At 44.9% G+C, this 25,119-nt stretch overlaps 1 protein-coding gene across 3 annotated transcripts; it reads left to right on the top strand.

Moving 5' to 3' along the window:
* Window positions 1-676: 676 nt before the first annotated feature.
* On the top strand, window positions 677-24,404 carry RCN1 (reticulocalbin 1). 3 transcript variants are annotated; one of them, XM_040410107.1, is made up of 7 exons: window positions 677-753; window positions 2,387-2,635; window positions 6,834-7,027; window positions 8,252-8,430; window positions 10,463-10,523; window positions 21,845-22,044; window positions 24,208-24,404. In XM_040410107.1, the coding sequence occupies exons 2-7, from the start codon at window positions 2,415-2,417 to the stop codon at window positions 24,313-24,315; spliced, it is 963 nt and encodes a 320-aa protein (XP_040266041.1). In that variant the 5' UTR covers window positions 677-753; window positions 2,387-2,414; the 3' UTR covers window positions 24,316-24,404. The 3 variants fall into 3 exon arrangements, with proteins under 3 accessions (XP_040266041.1, XP_040266042.1, XP_040266043.1); XM_040410108.1 differs by lacking the exon at window positions 677-753 and adding an exon at window positions 783-804; XM_040410109.1 differs by lacking the exon at window positions 677-753 and adding an exon at window positions 794-811.
* Window positions 24,405-25,119: the final 715 nt, after the last annotated feature.

Below are 25,119 nucleotides of genomic sequence, written 5' to 3'. Positions count from 1 at the left end.
TACAGAAGTTAAAAAGTAAATGGCAGTATGCACCCAGCCAGGATCCGTGTTTTGCGGACCACAAAACACTTACGGCCGCGTGCATGAAAGTGACTGCAGTATTTTATACCGTATTTACGTACTGCCGAAGAAAACTGCACAGACCAATGAATGCATTTTTAAAAATCCACAGCCTTTTCATTATAACCATGGATTCTGCGCACAAAAGCTGCAGATCAGCTCCAGTGAATTACAATGGCGCTATAATACGGCGCATGATTCCGTGGGCAAAACCGCAGCAAAGACCCTATTTTTGTAAAAAATAAAAAAACACTGAGTAATTGCTAAAGGGCATAACTACTGTGACCTGCTGTTCAGGAGTCTAGAAATGCTGACAGGGCAGAATTGTTATGGGTAAATACCCTCAAAATGTCCACACAACCCACTGCAGTCTGGGCACTGCCGGCTGCATATAAACACCCGGGAAGCTGTATTATAGAACACAGCAGTCTGTTATTTGTGCGCCCTGTGATGTAAGACACGTGTGGTATTTGTCAGGGGGTGACCGGGGCCCCAGTGACCCGTGTGGCCCCCGCCAGTACTAGGCAGACACTACAGTTACTATCTCCAGGCTCCATTGCAACGTGGCGCGCTGGCCCCTCCCAGTCATTGAGTCTATCCTGACCAATCAGAAGCTGCGGAACAGCGGCGGCGGCTGAATGTGTCCTGGGACGCTATTGGCTGAGAGCGGGTTCCCATCCCTGCCCGGATCAAGTAAGTGCAAAGCTTGAAATGCTCAGTGTAGGTGTCTGGGTGCCCGGCCGGGTGAGCGGTGGGTGCGGGGAGGGGGTCTGAGGGCATGTCGCTTCAGCAGGGCAGGGTGCGTGCTGGAGTTCTGGTAGGGACTGCAGGGGTCTCCACCTGTAATGCTGCCTGGTGTACATCTGCATGTACTCACATAGGGAGTGTTCATGAATTTACCTGGTGGTCTGCACCTGAGTGTGCCCATCCTGGTCTGTGCCAAGTTGTGTCTGGTGGTCTGTGCCTCAGGTGGTCTGCATCCATGGTAGTTTGTGGCAAGTTCTCTGGTGGTCTTCAGTGGAATGTGCCCGTGGTGGTTTGGGCCAAGGTGTGTATGGTGGGCTGTGCTCGTGGTGGTCTTCAGCAGAGTGTGCCTGTGGTGGTTTTTAACGGAGCGTGTCGGTGGTGGTTTGTGCCAAGTTGTGTCTGGTACTCTACAGAGGAGCACTGCTCTGCGGTGGACTTCAGTGGAGCGTGCCTGTGGTGGGCTGTGTCTCAGGTGGTCTTCAGCGGAGAGTGCACGCGGTGGTCTTCAGCGGAGAGTGCACGCGGTGGTCTTCAGCGGAGAGTGCACGCGGTGGTCTTCAGCGGAGAGTGCACGCGGTGGTCTTCAGCGGAGAGTGCACGCGGTGGTCTTCAGCGGAGAGTGCACGCGGTGGTCTTCAGCGGAGAGTGCACGCGGTGGTCTTCAGCGGAGAGTGCACGCGGTGGTCTTCAGCGGAGAGTGCACGCGGTGGTCTTCAGCGGAGAGTGCACGCGGTGGTCTTCAGCGGAGAGTGCACGCGGTGGTCTTCAACGGAGTGTGCTCGTTGTGGTCTGCAGAGGAGTGTACCTGTGGTGGTGGTGTGTGCCAAGTTGTGTCTGGTGGTTAGGCCATGAATGTGGTCTGCAAATGGTTGTGTAGGTGGGTTGCACTTCACCTCGTCGGGTGGTCTGTGCCAGAGTTTTCTTTTAAAGTCTACATCTGGGCATGGTGGTCTACAGCTGGTTGCTTGCTAGTCTGCACCAGAGTATGCCCATTGTTAGTCTTGGTGGCCTGGTCTGGTGATGATGTGTCACCAGTGGTCTTCTGGTATTTTGTGCCCAATGCTGTGCCAGTGTTCTACACCTGGATGCGCCCGTTTTAGACACCTGGTTGCTTTTGACAGTATACTGTGTTGGAGTGTACCCGGCGGTTTGCCCCTGTGTTTGTCTGGCAGCCGGCATCGGAGTGTGCCAGTGATCGGTTTGTATGCTGTGGGGTCAAGCAGCATTGTAGAGGTGGCATCTCTGTGCTGCTCCCGAGGTTGCACACGTCATTTAGGGTTAGGACGAGATGTGAAGGAGAACATAAGCAAGTACAGACAGAAGTCCTGTGTGGTGATGCTGGTATGTGGGTGTGGATGGAAGCATGCAGACGTTGCAGGCTGATGAAGGAAACCCTTGCAGGTCCTAACCATGTATAGGATGTTCTATGAAGGTGCGGTTAGTAGATGTCTATGTATATAAGACCAGAAGATGCATAGTCCCAAATCAGGTTTTGACCTTCTTCTTGATCCACTAGGATCCTGTCTTCTCCGTTCCCCTTTCTCCTATATATAACGTATACCTGTATGTGCTCTTCCAGTTCCTGTGCTGCTGTGAGGAGGAGGGAGATGGAGCCTCCTAGACTTTTGTACCTCTTACTACTTTGTGCTGGAGAGATCCTCACCAAACCCACGTTCCGCAAGGAGAGGATCCGCCTGGACCCTGAACTCAACGCACAGATCCATGAAGAGAACCAGAGCTTCCAGATGGATCACGAGGCCTTCCTGGGGAAAGATGAGGCAAAGTCTTTCGACCAACTCACTACGGAGGAAAGCAAAGAAAGACTGGGGTGAGACTCAAAAGGCCGTGTTATAGAGAAGAGGATGTAAATTGCGCACAAAAATCTGGGCGGCAATCGTTGCGGCCGCTATTACAGCTCTGCAGGGATTGTCGCTTGGCTTTTTGTCCTAAGTTGCAAATGTGTCTTGCGTCTTAAAGGGGTGTCCCCGACTGGGACATTTCCGATAAGTGCAGGTCCCTCTTCTGAGACTCTCTTATCTCAAGAATATGAACAGAGAGCGCACTGCGCATGCGTAGGGTCTTCTACATTCATTGCTATTCAGATGGATTCCCGCTTTAATAAAGAAGCATGTCTGCCCAGATATAGGGTAAGCCATTCAGGAGACTGGAAAAGCTGGGTGAGAGTTCTTCGGGGGTAGACCTGTAGCATATCCACTGCGTGTGAACATATCCTGACTGTTTAGGTCATTTCTTAAAGGACAATTCCTTATCACGCTGTTCACATTGTTTGCAGTTTACAGCTTCCCTGTAATGTGATGCCCTGGAATTGCTATTCAAGCAGTTTCCTAGTACAGTATCCTCATGTACCATGTTATAGCCGTTCCATAGTTAGAACTTCCCTTTTCTCTGCATCCAAGTATTGGATTGGTTTTGCCTCTCTGCATAGTTGTGCTCTGTCCAGTGTAGTAAGAGTCAGAAGGGGCGTTAGGACAAGGCCCTGTGTGTCCACCCTCGGAAGTTCCTCTTCGGTGAGGTGTCAGATGATCAGAGGAGCGTCTCTTGCCATGCTGATAACGTGGCACATGCTCTTGTGAAGCTGTCAGTATTGGCTCCGCATCAGTGAACACCTCTCAATGGGAGGATTGAAGAGGGGACTTGGTGAGATGGTATCTGCAGGGCGGGCACCGCAGCGCTGCCAGCCATTCATTGTCCTCCAAGTTGAACGGTTCCTGCTACAGTCCATCATTTCATAATTGCAGAAGAAAATGTTCTCTTTCTCTCCTGAGTAGTTTTTTTTTTTTTTTGCTTTATAGTTTATGCAGAATAGCTGGCTGCAAAAAGGGAAGAAGAGCTTGCAATCCAAAAAGACACATGGCGCCATATCGTGCGTTCAGAGGGGAACGTTGCTTTTCTACAGCCATGTATTTGCTTGTATGTTTAAAATATCCTAAACTTCTCATGTTATCCAGTAAAATATAGAAACTGAGGGATTCAGTAAAGGGGACCTCTGCCTGAGGACATTGTAATAAGCAAATGTAAAATCTAGCATGTCAGGAATACATCTTCGTGACCTTCTTTAGATACCTTACCTTAAGATATTATTTCTACACTGCACACAGCAAAACCAGTTTATTCCTGGAGACCATTTTATTTATTTTTATTTTTTGTCATTAAATACTCCAAGGGGTTGTCCCATTACGGACACTTAGGGGGGTCATTTATTAAGACCGGCGTTTTAGACTTAATAAGCCCTTTAGCTGGCAGTGCATCCGCCAAACTTATATAGAGGCGCCAACCTCTACATAACTTTGGCGCATCCACCGGTGGTCTAAATGTAAGACGACTTCCTTGCTGGCTTAAATTTAGACCATTTTCTATGCCTAAAACAGGTGTACAACATGATGAACGAGACAAGCCTGCCGGCCCTTCCCATGCCCACTTTTTTTAGACCTGGCGTGAGCGGGGAAAAGTCACAGATTGCAGCGCAACTATCCTTTGCGCCGTAATCTGCGCCAGAAATGCGCCTAATATAAGCTTTTTTTCTGATAGTAGATGACCCCCTTAGACTCTATCCACTGATCTTCAGAGGTCTGACTGCTGACTGAGGATTGGGACCCTGTGTTCCCCCATTTTTAATGGAGCTAGGGCCATTGAACTAGGGCTAAAACGATTCATCGATGTAATCGAGGCAAAAAAATCCTCGATGCAGCTTTTCTGCATCGAGTATTCGGTTAAATCACATGACCACGGAGCGTGAGTGAAATTAAGCTTCTCACTCGCCGCTCCGTGGCCTCCCGTCGGCACCGCGCTGCAGGACCTTGCATTCACACATCGTCAGCGCGCTGGCTGACGCTGTGTGTGCCCTCAGGTCCCCAGTGCATGCTGCGATCAAGACGCGTCTCCTGCGGACTCCATGTGTCGGTGCACTCTGCACTGAAAGGTAAGTATAAAGTTAGCAGAGGCAGCAGGGGGGACGGGGGAAATGGTGGCACCTGTGATTTGGCATGTATAACGTTATTGGCGGGGGGAGAGGGGTTAATGGGGGCACCTGTGATTAGGCATGTATAACGTTATGGGGGGAGGGGTTAATGGGGCACCTGTGATTTGGCATGTATAACGTTATGGGGGGAGGGGTTAATGGGGCACCTGTGATTTGGCATGTATAACGTTATGGGGGGAGGGGTTAATGGGGCACCTGTGATTTGGCATGTATAATGTTATGGGGGGAGGGGTTAATGGGGCACCTGTGATTAGGCATGTATAACGTTATGGGGGGAGGGGTTAATGGGGCACCTGTGATTTGGCATGTATAACGTTATGGGGGGAGGGGTTAATGGGGCACCTGTGATTTGGCATGTATAACGTTATGGGGGAGGGGTTAATGGGGCACCTGTGATTTGGCATGTATAACGTTATGGGGGAGGGGTTAATGGGGCACCTGTGATTTGGCATGTATAAAGTTATGGGGGAGGGGTTAATGGGGGCACCTGTGATTTTGGCATGTATAAAGTTATGGGGGAGGGGTTAATGGGGGCACCTGTGATTTGGCATGTATAAAGTTATGGGGGAGGGGTTAATGGGGGCACCTGTGATTTGGCATGTATAAAGTTATGGGGGAGGGGTTAATGGGGGCACCTGTGATTTGGCATGTATAACGTTATGGGGGGAGGGGTTAATGGGGGCACCTGTGATTTGACACATTGAGGGGCTGATCTGGGGGAGTGGGGGACATGGTGGATGGCATGGAGGCAAAGGGGAAGGGGGACATCATGGCAATCTTGATGGAGGGGCTGATGGCAATGCCATCATGGGGGCACTGGGGGACATGGCATGGAGGGGCTGCTGATCTGATGACACTGGGGGAGTGGAGGACATGGTGGATGGCATAGGAGGCACTGGGAAAGCAATACGTTATTTTAAGAAGGTTTTTCTTGTTAGATTAATTATACAAAAATAATCGCTAGAATACTCGATTACTTAAATAATCGTTTACTGCAGCCCTACATTGAACTGTATCGTCCTATGGATTTGAGTGGCGTGGCAGTGTGGGGCAACTCAGCTGCCCTGTTCTCGTATTTGGCAGGGGCCTTCCGCGGTCGCACCTCCGCTGATTAGACACTGTGGATAGGGGATGTCTATGTAATGGGGGCAACATTTATTACCGTTACACTGTATAGTTGATGTATCTGAATGCCAGGACCCTCACCGATTATGACAACGGGGGTCCTGTGTCCTCCATTATTCCTCACCGAACCCCCTGCAGTTGGAGAAGCGTCAATGTTGGGGTAGTTGAGCATGGGCCCAAGTATATGGGATTGGCAGAGATTAGATAAGTGTACAGCGCTCAGCTGTTTCCATCAGGTCAAGAAACACATGGCAGAAGACCACAGGCCACATTGTCCATTCAAACTCAGCCTCACTGTAGTTGTGCATTGATAAGGGGCACAGACGCTCATCCTCGTCTTTCATGGCGCCCAGATTGTTGGGCCCCTGCCCTCGTGATCATGGCGGGTCCCAGCAGTTGGATACCCAGAAATCAAATACTTACTTATATGCTCTGGATAGATGATAAATGTCGATTCTGGCAAAACCCTACTGTCCGGGTCCTGATTTGATAAAAAAAAAAAAAGTGCTGGTGCCCTCCCTTCTCTTAGGGTCCTCTTACATTGGCAGATTCTCTGCCCATGACAAGCACCGGTTGACGACCTCTCATATACGTTACATTGGCAGCATACCCCTGATTACATGGGGGGGACTCGCTGCCGACAAGTTGGCATTTTTGCAGCCGGATGAAAGATGCAATGAGCTGGTAAACGAGTGGTGGACTGTTTACTCCTACGAACGTTAATTTGGTCGATTACCGGCCCCTTTGAAAGGCCCTTTAGATTGGTGCCAGCGCTGCTTCCCCATATTGCCACTGGGGGAGGAAGTCTGAAAGACGTGGCCGAGTTCACCCATCGCTATAACTACCACCTGTTGTCATATCCCAAGTATATTCCATTTATAATGTAATATGTTCTTCCTAGCAAAATAGTGGACAGGATAGACAGTGACAGCAATGGACTAATTAGCACCGAGGAGCTGACGGCGTGGATTAAGCGGGTCCAGAAAAGATACGTCTATGAAAATGTGGCCCGAGTTTGGAAGGACTATGACGTCAATAAGGACAACCATATATCATGGGAAGAGTACAAGCAAGCCACGTATGGATATTACCTGGGTGAGTTAACTATTGTGTCCATACTGTTGACGATCTGCTCATATATTAGGAATTTTCTTAAAGGGTTTGTGCCCCTTTTGGGCTCATGCATACGACCGTATGCCCTCCGAGACATACAGTCCGTGAGCGGGCCATATGTCCCGGAGCGGCATACATCGTGCGCACAGGAGCGCGCAGCATCATAGGTTACTATGATGCTGTGCGCACCGCGCCGCCCGCGAGACTATTGTCCCACACTCATATGATGTTATGAGTGCGGGACAATAGCCCCGCGGGCGGCCCAATGCGCACAGCATCATAGTAACCTATAATGCTGTGCGCTCCCGTGTGCGCGATGTATGCCGCTTCGGGACATATGGCCCGCTCACGGGACCGTATGTCTCGGAGGGCATACGGTCGTGTTCGTGAGCCCTTTAGACAAACATGCACTACATGGTTAGTCCATTAATTTCAGTGGGGTTTGTGTAATGCTTCATTTCTCCTGCAGTGGCGCTGCAGGGCAAATGAACACCTGCTGCCAGGTTCCCCACTTATTACAGCTGATCGCTGGGGGTCCCAGCAGTGTGATCAGCTTTACATCAGGTGGGGCGCTGCAAGAAATAGATATACGGGTGCCTTCCTCTTCTGCTCATTGCATTTTAATGTTTTCAACATTGCTGCTTGCACTCAGTAAATAGAAACACACTTATTTCCATAACATGCCTTGATTTGGCCCTTTTTCATACATATAGGGGGTCATTTATTAATCTGAAATAAGCCTAAATTAGGTGTATTTCAGGTGCAGATGCGACTTTTCCCCTCTCACGCCAAGTCTAAAACTGTGGCGTGGGTGGCAAAGCTGTCTTACATTTAGACTGGAGCAGGATGCCCCGAAGTTATGGAGAGGCCGGCGCCTCTTCATAACCCCAGCTGATCCTCCGCCAGCACAACGCCTTTATTAAGACCGTCGGCTAAATGTGCCCCGTAGTTTTCTTTTCGTGGACTCCAGACTTGTGGCTCTTACCTGTACTGATACAGCATAGCAAGTCCTCCACTGGATTGGGTCATGAATGTTTGTTTCCACTGACCGCAAGCAAGGAATTGTGAGATGGCTATAGTGTAACATGTTATACATTCTCATATTACCATCATTCGATAAGACTGGTCATCCCCTTGAAATAATGGCTCTTTTCAGTGAAAATGTCTGGTGATTGAGTTACGTTTTGTGTCGCCATTTCCGCGCAGCAAACCCAGAAGAGTTCCAAGACGCCGCCGAGCAGTTTAGCTTCAAGAAAATGCTTCCCCGTGATGAAAGGAGGTTTAAACAAGCCGACCTCAATGGGGATCTCGAAGCGAATCGAGAAGAATTCACTGCTTTCCTTCATCCCGAAGAGTTTGAGCACATGAAGGACATCGTTATATTGGTAAGAGCGCCCTCCTGGACTATGCTTAATATTTTATATTATAATATTAATAATTATACTGGAGTTTTGGGCATATTCCTTTAGGTTAATGTTCACTTTTTAGCTACATTTTGAATGGTTGTGAGTTTGTGCCTGAAGGACCGTTCTGTACAGCACAGGAATCCAGATATGTTAAAGGAATTCTCCAGGACTTTAACACTAAAGGACTATGCTTAGAATAGGGTCATAATTGTTTGACCAGCCCCAGAGGTTAGGCTCCCACTGATCATTAAACATTGAGGGACTATCCTAAGGATAGGTGCTCATTGTTCTATTTCTGGAGGACCCCTTAAAGGGATACATATGACACTTCCTTGGGATTGGGACTCCACACTGATGCCCTTTGGCAAGTGGGGCAAATCCATGACTTGGCGCCTTTGTTTTGCCCAGAAAGAGGGCTGTGGAGTCAAAGTCGAATACAACGGGTGCTGAGAGGAGGATCCTGGATCAGACAGAGGCACCAGAGTGATATTCCAAAATTGCAACGAAGAGTCTCTTCTGCAGCACTTTTTTTTTTTTTTTTTTTTTTTTTTTTTTTTTTACTGTTTTTCAAGATATTTTTAATGTGTTTTCAATAAAGGATATTTTTTTTTATGGAGTGCCGGAGAAGAAACTCTTTGTTGCAATTTTGTAATATCACTCTGATGCCTCAGCTGTCACCCAGTTAAGCCAGTACTCTCTGCTCTGCACTGATGAGGGGAAATCACCCCAAAACAACTGTCTGCAGATGAGATGCTGGCTTAGTTAACATCCAAGTTTCAGGGCCTGTTTAAAGGGTTGAACATTGACTTATAGGATAGCTACTTTACATCTGGTGGCATCAGAGGCAGAACTTGCTAAGAGCTCATTTGCATCCCTTCTCTCCAGAATTCTTGAGGAGCCGATTAAGGCGCTCTCCTTAAGGAGATAAAGTACCCCCCAAATTCTGATGCCTTACAATGCCTGAAACTGTGCTGCACATGCTCAGTAGAGAAGATCAGAGGAGGAAGTTCACTACTGAGAACAGAAAGAAGGAATTAAAGGGCTATTCTGGTTAGATTAGGTATCCACAGGATAGGAGATGAGATCGGTGGGGGTCTTACCGCTGGGACCCCCATCAATCTCGAACGCGGGCCCTGTACCCCCCTGCAGCCGTCTGAAGTGAATGGAGCAATTGGACGCTCATGCGCATGGCCGCTCCATTCATTTCTATGGGAATTACAGAGATGGCTCAGTCAGAGCGCCACTATCTCCGACATTAAATCCGAAATTAATGGAGCGGCTTCACACATACCCGACCAGCCTCTCTGTTCATTGCAGGAGGTATGGGGCACCCGTTCTCGTGATCAGTGGGGTTCCCAGCAGTAGTACCCCCACTGATCCAATAGTTATCCCCTATCCTGTGGATAGTGGATAACGTAATCTAACTGGAATACCCCTTTAAAGGGGAATAAGTAACTTTTCACAGGAGCCTGTGAACCCATATGTCCATCTGCCGGTCCACGGCTTGTTCACTTCCGGCATGGGCATGGTCACCTGCCCTGCTGTAGCCAATGACCGGCTTCAGCAGCAATGTGTCTCTTGTAGACGTTGGCTGCAGTGGAGCAGATGATCATGCCCATCCCGGAGAGGAAGCAAACAAGCCGTGGACTGGCAGATGGAGGACACAGCAGCCTGAGCCTAAAACCTTAATTACCTTTCTGCATAGGTGATAAATGTTAGATTGGTGGGCGTCCAAATGATCGGATTCTGGAGCTACTTGGGATTCTGCTCAGCTACTTCCTTCTTGTGCATAGGAGACTAATTCAGTTTAGAACAATGACCTGTTTAGCAGGCAGCTTACTGGCATTGACTCTTCCATACCTACCACCATCTTTTCTTTCTTTTGCACCCTTATGTTTCTTTGGTTTTGACTATATGAGCAAAATGATTTTGGCAAATTAGACTTGATTGGCAATTTGTTGTCGCTGTCTACCATGCTATGTATAACAAATATGAAACGTACCTTTTATAGGAGACCCTTGAAGACATTGACAAGAACGGAGATGGGTTTGTCGATGAAGATGAATATATCGGTAAGCTCTCGTGAATAGGGAGTAGCTCCAGCTCGGAGCTGTGACACCAGCTAAGGCCCCATTACAGACTACATGGACCTGACCTCATTAATTAGGCTGGGAACCATTCTGCCATATGAAAACCCGCCTAGACCTGGCCAACTATATGCCTACCGTTCATCTCTTTCTGAATGTGATCCTTATAAGGCTGCAAAGTGGTGCCATTTGTTGTCAATTTAAAGGGGTTTTCCAGGAACAGAAAAAAAATATCGCTTTCCCCCCAGGTACAGTGCCACTCTTATCACAGACTGTGACTGGTATTGCAAGTATACCAGCTGGCGCCACTCTTGACATGTCTGTTTTATTAAAATAACAATTCTGGAGCATCTGAACTATGCATTCTGTCGTTCCTCTGTTATCCTTCCAAAATATATTTCAATGAATCAACAACTGGATCTTAACCTTCTCCTTGTCAAAGGGTCATGTCCCGCACTGTCCGTTGCAACTGATTAGACCGTGTCAAACTGGGGACATTCATTCCCCAACTGATAACACCCAGTTTTCAATTTATTTATACGTTTCTAAGAGGAATAATAGAGGAGTGGTACAACACAGTTCTCAGAAAAGATGCTCCGGAATTATTACATCTGGGATGCAAGTATTTACTAAAATAGACATGTCTGGAGAGGGGACAGCTCCTCTTTAAAATGAATGGGTCTGAGATGCAAAACCACATAAAGCCCATTGACTGGTGTGGCACTGTTCCTACAGAAAAAAAACGGACGCTTTTTTTCATCATAGGCAACCCCTTTAAGGACACATTGTGTGTTCAGTTATGTTCCAGATTTAGGCAAAACTTCCGTTTTGCAATCAAGAATAGGCATCTCTACAATGGGGCCTGAGAAAAGTGCAGTGCGACCAATACCGTACCCCGACTGACGTCAACTACGTAGAACGAGCGAGATACGGTATGGTCACTGGGTTACCAAGGCGTGACGTTACGCCCTCCTGGAGGAGCGCGTAAGGTCAGTCTTGGTACAGTTTTCACCGATTTCTCCTGTCCACACGGGCACAGAGAGGCAACAAGCTGAGAGAACCTTTTTGCTGCCCCAGTGAAACAGCGCGTTTTCAGCCCGGGAAGACTGCCACCAGCTTCTTGTTTGATATAAGCCCGGTCCGCTAACGGGATTATATAGGGTAAGAAACCAACCCGCGGAAGCTTATTACTAGACCGAAACACGGACGTGGGGATTCGTGATCGAAATACAAGACAGCACAAGTTTAAATTATATATTTAATCGCCTTAAGGGCTCACTAGAAATAACACTATACACACAAAGAAGATATACAGTGGTCTGAGGTTCCAAATACAGATGGCGTGGTACAAACAGGGTTAAGCAGAACAAGTGGTTTAGGAGTCCTTTGGGTGGTGATGAGTTCTTAATGTAGTCACATGGAGGGCAGTGATGTCCGCCGGTTGCAGGTCCCCCTCTAAACACATGGCACAATGTGACCTCCCTTCAGAGAAAAGACCCGCCAGCTTGCTGGCACAAGCCTTTTAACCTGTAGCCGGCCCCTCCCGGCCTCTGGGCCCCCCCCCCCCCCCTCTGCTGGGCTGGCAGCAGATGAGCCACAAAACTAATTAGGGCTCATGGCTCCAGACCAGAATGTCGCAGAGAGGTGGTTCTGGGACCAATGAATCCGCCTGGGTTCCGGCTACCAGTAGAGTCCAAGCATGGTACCGTTATTTGGTTTCTGTGGGGAGATATGTATATCTCCCCTCCCTGGCATCCCACCACCAAGCTTTGACCACGGGCCTGTTCATCGTGACCACAGGGACACAAATATATATATGGTTTATGTCTGTGATTCCTTATGAACCCCCGGTTCCATAATGTCTGATAACGTTCATTGAACTGGGGAATGGCCTAGACCCCCCCGCAGAGAGGTTTTTCCTGTTCCATTAGGCTGCGTTCACACGGGCGAGATTTCCGCGTGGGTGCAATGCGGTAGGTGAACGTATTGCACCCGCACTGAATCCCGACCCATTCATTTCAATGAGGCTGTTCAGATGAGCAGTGATTTTCACGCATCACTTGTGCATTGCGTGAAAATCGCAGCATGCTCTATATTCTGCGTTTTTCACACAACGCAGGCCCCATAGAAGTGAATGGGGTTGCGTGAAAATCGGATGCGGTTGCAAGTGCGGATGCGGTGCGATTTTCACGCACGGTTGCTAGGAGACGATTATTATTTTCCCTTATAACATGGTTATAAGGGAAAATAATAGCATTCTGAATACAGAATGCATAGTAAAACAGCGCTAGAGGGGTTAAAAAAATAAATAATTAGCTCACCTTAGTCCACTTGATCGCGCAGACTGGCATCTCCTTCTGTCTCCTTTGCTGAACAGGACCTGTGGTGAGCATTCATTACATGAACAGGACCTTTGGTGACGTCACTCCGGTCATCACATGAACCATCACCATGGTAAAAGATCATGTGATGACAAGAGTTACGTCACCAAAAGTCCTGTTCATGTAATGTAATGAATGCTCACCACAGGTCCTGTTCAGCAAAGGAGACAGAAGGAGATGCCGGCTGCGCGATCAAGTGGACTAAGGTGAGTTAAATTATTTATTTATTTATTTTAACCCCTCCAGCGCTGTTTTACTATGCATTCTGTATTCAGAATGTTATTATTTTCGGTTATAAGGGAAAATAATACAATCTACAGAGCACCGATCCCAAACCCGAACTTCTGTGAAGAAGTTCGGGTTTGGGTACCAAACATGCGTGATTTTTCTCACGCGAATGCAAAACGCATTACAATGTTTTGTACTTGCGCGGAAAAATCGCAGGTGTTCCCGTAACGCACCCGCACATTTTCCCGCAACGCCCGTGTGAACCCAGCCTTAGCTTGGTTCCTAGCTGGCTGAATGGAGGTGAGAAATTGTAAACAACGGTCGCCTGCTAGAGGTTCTCTGCCATATGGCTGGGCTTTTGAAGCAGGGCCCTCCTTTGGAGTTCACTACCTCTGCTATCTGACAGCTGATGGCTTGTGTGGGAACATGGCTGACATCGAACAATAATCCATATTCCTCACATGCAGGATGCACATAAAACACGGGGTACAGTCATGTGCAAGAGGCCTAAGGCCATTTTCGGAACGTGCTTGTCTTTAATGCCTTTTTTTTTTTTTACTTTTTTGTTCCATGGCTGCATGTTGCCCTTTTGCTGTTGTTTTGTGCCATAAATCCATAGACATCCACAAATGTTTTTTTTTTTTTGTTTGTTTTTTTGCCTTTGCTTTAAAAATCACATTTCATTGTGTGTTGTGTTTTTTTTGTTTTTTTTTTATGGCGTTTTTACAGCACATTTTATTTTCCAGTGGCCTTTTTACAGATATCTAGCTTGAGAGTGACATCAGCGGGTTGGGGTGCATACTTTTCCTTTTTAAAAACGCATGGCTCGCAAAAAAAAGAAATAAATTTTTTTTTATTTAAGGATAGCATTTGCCATCAAAAGCCACAAAAATGCAGCAGAAACAAAAAAAATATTTAAATCTATGCGTTGTTTCTGCTATACATGTAATTTAAAAAAAATGAAATCCTATGTGAGACTTTCCTAGTGTTTGTGGCACAAGGTCTGGTCATTCAAGGATTCAGACTGTAGACCTGCCCGGCGACAAAAAAGTCGTTCCGAAACTGCGAAAAAAATATTTAATTGACGGCAGAACGAAAAGTTTGGAACTGCTCCCTGGATTTGACTGCTCACACTGAGAAGTCAAACCTGGCTTTTCTTATATATATTTAAATCCATATACATCTGATTTGAAATAATGCAGGTGCGCTTAAATTAGACCTATAATTGTGTCCCTTTTGTATATGATGAAATGAAGCAGAAATCCATCTGACTATAAGAGCAGGCGACCGGTCTCCCAAGATGTTTAATGGGCTATTGGCAATTAAAATGTTTCTTTGGTCAAAGTTCTCTCTCGGCTGGTGCTTACCTACTGCCCCGCTGTTATCCCAGCGAGCGTAAAGTAGTGCAAATTGTGTATATTGTGTTGTGTACAATGTCACAGTGCTATAGAAGTCAGCACCCCACTTGGTAATGACAGGATGTGTTCCCAGAGTGGTTTCAGTAATGGAGAGAGGTAAAGTAATTTAATTTAGGTGTTGATCAAGAATGTTGTTTTCGCAGCGGTGGAGAGACAGAAAAATGACATTCTGTTATTTGAGGTTTACACATTTTTTTTTTTTCCTGCGGCCAAATCAAAATTGACATAATGAGACCTTTTGGTTCTTCCCCCCGTTGCCAACCTTATGTGCATTGAATATATAATGATGTTGGATTTTTATATTTTATTTTCATTTTAGTTTATTATTATTATTATTATTATTATTATTTTTATTTGTATTTTTTTTTGTTGTGGAGTAAGCCTGTGAATAATGGCTTATTATTGGGTTTATGGCTTATTAGGGATTACAATTTCAGGGGCTTGTAGACGCAGATTGTCTGACACATAGGCTCTGCACGTTAAAGGGGTTCTCCAAGACAAGGCCGCTCAAGGAGCAAAAGTTTTAATAAAGAAATAAGTTTCACCTGTCCCAGGCTCTACTGGTCCAGCACCGAGCTCCCTGCTGGACCAGAAGTGTGACGTGCATGTAGACATCACCAGTGCTGGCCAATCGGTGGTGGCAGTACCCAACACTGATGAGGTGGCATGCATGTAGACAGCACGTCACACGTCTGTCCAGCAGGGACTGGAAGCAGAGGAGAAGGGAGCTCGGCACTGGACCATCTGTGATAGGTGAAACATTTTTTTTTCCCCAATCTTTTGCACCCTGCCTGACCATCTCAACAGGGGTTCCTGGTCTCGGAGAACATCTTTAAGTAGGTCACACCTAAGGACATGGTTGCCTTCTTACAGAAACTGTTCTGCACTTGCCCGCAGGCTATCTGTGGCATTACAGTTCTCAAATATGCAGTACCAAACGCAGCCTATGGACCAGTGTGTCACTGTTCCTGGAAAGTAAGCAGATATCTTTTATTTTTTTGTTAACCAATTTTACCTATTTATGACTTTAAAATGTTTGTCTGCTATTACCAGATACAACTGAGCGTTGGAGCCCGCTTCTCACAATGTCTAGCACCCTCCGCAGCCTTCCCCTTGTCACTCCCTGGGTGTCCAAATGTCACATCGTTGCGAGTGACTAACATACAAAATATTATCCATAATTTACCTGGGAATATGCACTGCTTTTTATGTAGATTTTTACCTTCAGAAGACCCTTTCCCCCTTGAACCCCCTACAGGCACAGGTCTACTGTGCCTGTAGTAAAGTGCGGCCCCGCGTAGTGATGTCTATAACAATATCACCAGCATCTTGAATCATCAGGTTTTTTTAATGACTAAATATGCTGGCAATACTGGAAAAATTTATCTTGGTTATTTTTTTAATGTAATATCCATATCCAGTGAAAGGTGCATTGAAGGATTAGCAGGGCGCAGTTTCCTCAATTTTGGTTTAATCTTTGATGTTTCTTTGGAAGCAGAGATTGATAATGTGGCCTAATTAAAGCTAATTAAAGTTATGAATCTGGGTAGCAATAATTTACGTGCATCATATGTCCAAGGACAAGAGAGTCACTTATAGAGAAGGATTTGGGTGTACTTGTTGATCATAGATTAAATTACAGCACAATGTCAATCAGCTGCTTCTTAGGCCTCTAGGATGCTGTCATGTATTAAACGAGGCATGGACTCGCGGGGCAAGGATGTAATATCACCACTCTACAAAGCGTTGGTGCGGCCTCATCTGGAATATGCAGTTCAGTTCTGGGCATCAGTCCATAGAAAGGACGCCCTGGAGCTGGAAAAAGTACAGAGGAGAGCGACTAAACTGATAAGGGGCATGGAGGGTCTTAGTTATGAAAAAGATTAAAATAATTAAATTTATTTAGTCTTGATAATAGACGTCTTAGGCTACTTTCACATTAGTGTTTTTTGCAGATCCATCAAGGATCTGCAAAAACGCTTCCGTTACAAAATACAACCGCCTGCATCCGTCATGAACGGATCTGGTTGTATTATGTCTTCTATAGCCATGACGGATCTGAAACAATAGAAAACTGATCCGTCCCCATTGACTTACATTGTGGATCCGTCTTGCTCCGCAATCAGCGTTTTTCTGTCCGCGATGGGGACGCAACCAAACGGAACGCATTTTGGTGCACTCCATTTCGTTCAGTTTTGTCCCCATTGACAATGAATAGAGACAAAACTGAAGCATTTTCTTCCGCTGTTGAGATCCTATGACGGATCTCAATAGCGGAATTGAAAACGCTAGTGTGAAAGTAGCCTTAGCGGGGACATGATTAACCTATGCAAATATATAAATGGGCCGTACAAAAAATATGAGCGAAAAGCTGTTCCATGTAACATCTCCTCAAAAGACAAGGGGGCACTGCCTCCGAATGGAGAAGAAAAAGTTCAGTCTCCGGGCATGTCAGAACTTTTTTACTGTAAGAACTGTGAATCTGTGGAATAGTTTACCTCAGGACGTGGTCACAGCAGGACAGTGGATAGTTTAAAAAAGAGCTGAGATGAATTCTTAAAAGTAAATTACATGAATGCTTATGAAAATTTCTAAAATTCACACCCCCACCTATCCCTTGGTTGAACTTGATGGACATATGTCATTTTTGAACGGTATTAACTATGTAAGTGTATTTATTGTTCTTTTATTAGGAGAAAGGGAATCTCCCTCATGTTGGAGCCGCCTGTAGTGTCCCTACCTACAGAATCTCTGTAAATGTCCAGAAATTTCCTTGGCCCACAAGAAAAATCTCTGCTTTAATAGGTGGTCAGTAGACAGGGAGGAGGGGGATGTAGCTGCAGATTCTCTTGCTTTGTGTCTGTGAAACCGCATGATGATGTAAGTGGTGAGGAGATCCAGATGGGAGAATATGGGAGCGGAGGCAGATGGATATGACACCATAGTAATAGTAAGGTCTTGTCTGGGCTTGTTCCTTTGTACCTGTGCCGCATGTTCTTCTGTTGGAGACACTAATGAAGAACAACCAATTTAGGCTACACTCCATGGGGTTCATGCCTACAACTTATGACATAGCCATGCTACATTCTAGTTGGCAATAAGCAATTTGTACCTCAGTGCTAATTGTCTTACTATTTGCTTTTTTAGGGCTTAAATGAAGTCTACCACGTCCCCTGAACTGGCAGGTCAAGTTTTTATTTGCCTAATTACTATTTGGCAAGCATCGTTTATGGTACATGGTTTTACCACCCAATGCAGTAGGGTCTAGTGTATTCTTCCCTCTCTAAGTGAATATTCCACCCCCTTATGTGCTAATATTGTAGTTCTTCTGGAGAGAGTCCTGCTCATGTTCACCTTCCCGTAGCAAAGAGGATGGAAACAGATCTTAATCTGCTGTTGGGTTATTAATATAGAAGGCTATTATTGTTAAAGTGTACCCAAACTTTTAAATACACTTTATAAAAATCTGTTGCAATATACTTTTAATTATTTTTTTTACTTTTCCATGCAAAGTAGGCACCTGAAGTTCAAGTGCCTATTGCGCCATGGAATCCGTATACTGATACACCTCTGACATGTCAGCCCTGTACCGAGTTGGTATGGAAGGCTTTTAGCAGAGAAGAGCCATCGGAGGCAGAGGCTTACATAGCACATTGCTGCTCCCACCTGTGCCCACCAAAGCCTGGCATAGCACATCAATGATGAGAGCAGAGCTGTTACAGGCAGGGGCGGTGATGTGAGCCCCGTCCTCTACACTGCTCAGTGCGACCCTGGTGGAATCCGTACACCAGTAGTGCACGGACATGTCAGCGTGTACAGATTCAATAACACTAAAGGCACCTGAACTAAATGTGGCTATTTCACATGGAAAAGTAAAAAAATAAAGTATATTGCAAACATTTATATCACATTTAGAATATATTTTAATAAAGTGTATTTAAAAGTTTAGGTGCACTTTAATGTGAGTATTACTATTATCGTTTTATAACTTTTTTAGAAGGATTTTAGGTGGCTGGAAAACTCTATTAATCCATGATTGAACCTGACAGAAAGTGTGTCATTTCCCTGCAGCATCATCACAGGGGGAATGTAAAGTCTTACACCATTCCCTTTGAAAACAATGTGCTGTCTGTGTATTGTACAGATGTGCCAGGTCCTCCTCTATGAAAACACTATATGGTCGCCATGCAAAACAGCCGGCAATCTCAGAAAATTTTACCATTCTTGCTAAACCACTTTGGTTGGTAGGAAGCTAAGGCTACCCCCCCCCCCCCCCCCCCCCCCCCCCCCCCTTGGTTCTTCACCAGAGCCAGCTGCTGAGTATGTTAGCAGAAAACTGGTGCAAGCTTGCTAGAAGCAGACCTAATACAATCAGGGTGAAAGGAATAGTAGACAAGCAGGGTAAGAAACCAGAAGAGACAGATAGCCCAAAACAGCAGATGAGGGGTAATTCCAGAAACTAGCCATGGTCCTAATACCAGGAGGTTCAGAAGCTAAATCGGTGGACAAGGGGTTAATCCAGAAAACAAGCCATGGTCGGTACACAAAGCAGGTCTAGAGCTAAGGTACAAAGCACAGAGGGTAGGATACATACACATTCACTCGCAGCTGCCATGGCTGAGTAGCAGACTTAAATACCCTGCCTAGCTCTGGGATTGGACGCTGAGCCAGGAAAGAGATTGACTCGGCTTCCATCCTCAGTGATGGGTCGATCAGCCGTGGCTTGACTTGTCAGCACAGACTTGCACAGAAATTTGGTAAGCTCATTCATTTTATTACTTGGTATCTCACAAGAAGAAGCCTTCTGTGGTAATCGTTCATGATGAGTTGGATTTAGTGGTTGGCGACGTAGAAATCCGATCTGCGGGCTCTAATTTTAGAGACAGCCCCTTGAAGAGAGCTATTCATTTCATCCTCTCATCCCACCCGCCGTGAAGATGGCCATGACTAATTTTAAGATCCTCTCTCAGTTCACTGTAAAGTGGTATAAATATAACTCTCATCACACACAGCTCCCAACCTGCTAATAAGAGACCTTTGCCGCATGAAACCTTTAGCCGGCCTCTCGGAATACTACACGCTGGGTTCGCACCGTTTGCAGTGTTTAGAAAGTTTAAAGTGAAGATTTTGTCTAGGATTAGAAAAATCTTTTTAATTTTTTGTCCATGTCTGGTATTGCTGATGTATGGGCCTGAGCTGCACAGGAACACCCTCTACACAGTGGATATAGCCTCCTGCTTCTGGCTCTGTCAAATGTTTTGTTTCCGGCAACGGTGGATGCCGAAAAGAGCTGATCAATGGGGGTGCCGGATGTCTGACCCCCACTGATCTAATAGTAATTGACTTGGGGTACTTTCACACTTTTCTTTTCCGGCACTGAGTTCCGTCACAGGGGCTCAATACCAGAAAAGAACTGATCAGTTTTATCCTAATGCATTCTGAATGGAGAGAAATCCATTCAGGATGTCGTCCGTTCAGTCACTGAACGGCGTTTTGGACGGAGGAAATACCGCAGCATGCTGGGGTATCATCTCCGTCCAAAATTCCGGATCCAGCATTATTTTACATTGAAATGTATTAGTGCGCAGTATGACAAACGGAGAAACGGATCCGTTCTTGCAATGCATTTCTAAGACTGATCCGGATCCGTCTAGAAATGCTGTCCGTTTGCATGCAGATTGCCTGATCCGGCAGGCAGTTATGGTGACGGAACTGCTTGCCGGATGACTCTGCGGCAAGTGTGAAAGTAGCCTTACCATGAGGATAGGTCATCGGTATCTACAGGCTGGAATACTCCTTTAAGGACCAGCAATTTTCATCATAGTTTCAGTATTGCATTCGAAGAGCCATAACTTTAACATTTTTCTGTTTATGTAGATGTATTAGGACTTTTTTTTATTTAATTTTTTCCGGCCCCCTTAGGGACTTGAAGCAGAGATCATTTGATTGATTTTGTAATGCTTTGGAACATGTACCAAAAAGAAATAGCCAGTCAGTGTAGCACTGATAGGAAGCCTATAAGGCTGCTCCACTGGCATGGCTTAATAGGCAGATTTTGATATCAGGCATAAGGGTGGTCGTTATGCCCCCAGGCTCCATGGCAAATATCAGCAGCTCGTGATCACATTACAGGGAGCTGCTGGGGCTGACAGAAGGAGCCCCTTCCCTCTTAGTTGCTAAAGTCTCTGCAATCAGAATGGGAGGGTTCCATTGTGTATTACTGCCATTGGCCTGCTCATACGCGCACGATTATCAGGATGAGTATGCTGCCTGCCCATGAGGATGGTCAACAAGTTAACGGCTATGTACACCTTCGGAGGCAGTTTTTGTTTATGATTGCATTTTGCTCATTTTTGGCTAAAAATCATATTTTAATTTGGCCTTTTATTAAAAACATTGAGTCATTCTGTCGCAAAGGGTTAACCGTTTTTCTCACTGTGTGACTGGTACTTTTACATCTAATAAACCTTACCTCTAAACTACTAAGAGGTCATAAACACTTGTTTAAGCCACATTCTTATCAGTAATATAAGAACTGAACTGTAATGAGTGTTTATAATGTCAGAGATAAGGAGCCCATCCGCTCCCCAGATGACGAAAAGACAGAAAATCCACAGGAAGCTACTACAGCATCTCAGCTATATGCAGAAAAAAGGATTCCATATTTTTAATATTAATAATAAGACCAATAAAAAAAAATATTTTTAGCTCAAAAGAAGTATAATGCAATAATAAATAAAAAAAAATCCCCCCAAAGGTGTACACAGCCTTTAAGGGAACCTGTCTTCAAACAGGGACAATCCTGTCAATAACACAAAGCCAGGCAGGGAGAAACTAGGAGGGAGATACTTCTCCCTGCTTGGACACTTTAATATCAGGCAGGAAACTTTCAGGAATGTCAGCGATTCTGACATAGCCTCATCAGATCGTAAGAGATGAATCTAATGATATATGCAGTCTGTACTGTAAAATCTGGGGGCAGATACTCCTTAAAGACAAAAAGTACCCAGGTAGGTAGTATGCTAATGCAAATTTTCTGCTACTGGAATTTCACAGCAGGTAAGATCTCTGTGGCCAGACACTGAATGTTGCAGAAGTCTCACAATAAAGATGCAGTTGACTGTATGTCACCAAACTGTGTTCTGTGTATTTTTAATGTTTTCAATTTTGGACTACTTGTGCTGAATATCTTAATATTTATCTGTGCATTTATATATCTATATCTATATCTAGGAAACGAATATTTGTGCAGATAATTGACTGCCCTTTTTGTCTGCAGCGGACATGTTTTCACATGAAGAAGGTACTCCAGAACCTGACTGGGTAGCCACCGAAAGGGAACAGTTTTCCGATTTACGTGACCTTAACAAGGACGGAAAAATGGACAAAGATGAAATCCGACACTGGATTCTCCCTCAAGATTATGACCATGCTCAGGCTGAAGCCAGGCATCTGATGTACGAGTCTGATGGGGACAAGGTATTTCACTTCTACAGCGACTGGACCAGTTAGACCTGTTTTTTTTTATTTTTTTTTATGGGATTGTCCCATAATTAAATATTAGATTTCCCTGTTAGATTGCACAAAATGTAACTTTTTTTTTTTTTTTTAATTGGAGTTATATTTTAAATGCTGGTTTAAAAACAGTTGTTGCATGCGTGTTTTTAATTTCCTTTCAGAACACATACCTAATGTGTCCAGTTGGTCTTACTAAGCATGTGTGACCACCAGTACTGAACACAGTAGGTGGATGTTTTGACTGGAAAGCAAAAGAACACTAGGGGGCGACATAACAAGTATGTGGGCAGCAGTACCATCTTTTTTTTTATTTTTTTTTATTGGATTCCAGTTGAAAAATTAGTGTTTTGCATGCTCAGAGTAGAGAAATATAACATTTATTCATGCAAATACCATTTTACCAATAGTTAATGTAAATATTTTAATCATTTGAATTGAGCCACGGTCACGTTTTATTCCAAATTTATGGAACCGATACAGATTGCTGAGTGCAACTTTTTCAGTCTCATTTGTGCATGGACTGCTGTATTCAAAGCGGGGGGTAAGACCCCTGTTTTTGTGATTTGTTGGACCCCTAGCAATCAGACATGACCCATCCTGTGTATACTCACCTTATCAATTGCCCTCTAATATTGCGGCAACACAGTGATGACGTGTCAACATGGCGTGCAACTGCTGCAGTCAATACCTGGCTGCACTGGTGATATGTCAACACCACTGCACCCAGTGGATCAGGGGAACAGACCAATTGGGGACTTACAGTAGGATGCATCAGTATGGGAGTGTCAGAGGATTGGTAAGGCTACTTTCACACTTGCGTTTTGTGCGGATCCGTCATGGACAGATCCATTCAGAACGGATCCGTTTGTATTATCTTTAACATAGCCAAGACGGATCCGTCTTAAACACTATTGAAAGTCAATGGAGGACGGATCCGTTTTCTATGGTGCTAGGACGGATCCGTTTGGCTCAGTTTCATCAGACGGACACCAAAACGCTGCAAGCAGCATTTTGGTGTCCGTCTTCAAAACGGAATGGAGACTAAACTGATGCATTCTGAGCGGATCCTTTTCCATTCAGAATGCATTAGAATGCAAACTGATCCGTTTTGGACCGCTTGTGAGAGCCCTGAACGGATCTCCCAAACGGAAAGCCAAAGCGCCAGTGTGAAAGTAGACTAAGGCCCCTTTCACATGGGCGAGTATTCCGCGCGGATGCGATGCGTGAGTTGAACGCATCGCACCCGCACTGAATATCGACCCATTAATTTCTATGGGGCTGTTCACATGAGCGGTGATTTTCACGCATCACTTGTGCGTTGCGTGAAAATCGCAGCATGCTCTATATTCTGCGTTTTTCACGCAACGCAGGCCCCATAGAAGTGAATGGGGTTGCGTGAAAATCGCAAGCATCCGCAAGCAAGTGCGGATGCGGTGCGATTTTCACGCACTGTTGCTAGGAGACGATCAGGATGGAGACCCGATCATTATTATTTCCCCTTATAACATGGTTATAAGGGAAAATAATAGCATTCTGAATACAGAATGCATAGTACAATAGCGCTGGAGGGGTTAAAAAAAATAATAATAATAATTTAACTCACCTTAATCCACTTGATCGCGAAGCCCGGCATCTCTTCTGTCTTCTGTCTTCTTTCTTCAGGACCTGCGTAAAGGACCTGTGGTGACGTCACTTCGGTCGTCACTTCGGTCGTCACATGGTCCATCACATGATTCATCACCATGGTAAAAGATCATGTGATGGATCATGTGATGACCGGGTATATCTTACCCAGCCTAAGGGGTAAGATATACCCATATGTGTGAGCTTCACTCCTGGCTTCAAGACAAGCATGGCAGGTAACTTCATATCCGGAACAGGATCCACACAATTATATCCACGGGCATCCTATTTTCTTCTGCAGCACACATCTTGATAATATCTCGATTTTAAAAATAAAAATAAAAAATTATATAAAAATTAAAAACATAAGTACAAGTGTTTACGTATCACTGTGTACATCACCGGCACATTTGTAATGCATTTTATTATGTGCTTTATTGTAAAAACTCTATTTTTATTTTATTTTTTTGTTATTATAACTTTAAATTTTTCTGATTGCAGGATAAAATGTTGACCAAAGACGAGATCTTACAGAATTGGAATATGTTTGTGGGTAGCCAGGCCACAAACTATGGAGAAGATCTTACCAGAAACCACGATGAGTTGTAATGAGATGAAAAGAACTGTGATTTATTTTTTTATTTTTTTCTTCTCGTTCACTTTACTTACTATACCATAGTATTTGCACCATCACAAACTTATATCCATTACCTCAGAATGGGTAGAATTACCCAGTGTTTTAGTGTTGGCAAGAAAGCTATGAACTAATTTTTTTTTTATGTGATTTACAAAAAAGCTATAGTGTGTTGTTTTTTTTCTTTTTTTTTTCTTTTTTTTTTCTTTCTCCCCAGTATAATGTATTAAAACTGTAGTGGCCGTAAATGGTTTAAACTTATTTTGTGAATACCAAGGTTTTTTTTTTTTTAATGCCTTCAGCCTTGTACAGAAATTTCTTTATAAACGTATGGTCTGTCAGATTTACAGATATAGGATTTTAGGTTTTTTTTCTGTTACCGAAATATTGGAGCTGGAGATCTGTATGTAACAATATCACATTAACACCAGTATTTTATTAAAAGTGTTTTTTTGTAAGAAATAGTTTGTCTTCAGTTCTTTTAAAAATACATGGTAAGCAAAGCGGATCCAAATCGACTTTATAACTTGAACAGATTTGACTTAGGGCTTTATCTAATTGGCCTCCCCCGGTATTTACCCTTCAACTCTGTACGGGGATCTGGACTTTGCTGCAGGGCAACTACCAGACCACACTACCTCTTAGAGTAGTTTCTTTTCAAGTGATGGCTAACCCATGGAGGTCAAGAAACACCAGTGTACAGAACCAAGAGACCAGATGAAACTATAGTCGGGAAGAGGCCGAGGTCAGGACATGCGGCTCAGGGTCAGAATGGAGAT

The sequence above is a fragment of the Bufo bufo genome, chromosome 10, assembly GCF_905171765.1.
Source record: "Bufo bufo chromosome 10, aBufBuf1.1, whole genome shotgun sequence".
Lineage (NCBI taxonomy): Eukaryota > Metazoa > Chordata > Amphibia > Anura > Bufonidae > Bufo > Bufo bufo.
The sequence above is the reverse complement of the archived record's forward strand: the minus strand, read 5'-3'. Positions and strand labels throughout refer to the sequence as shown.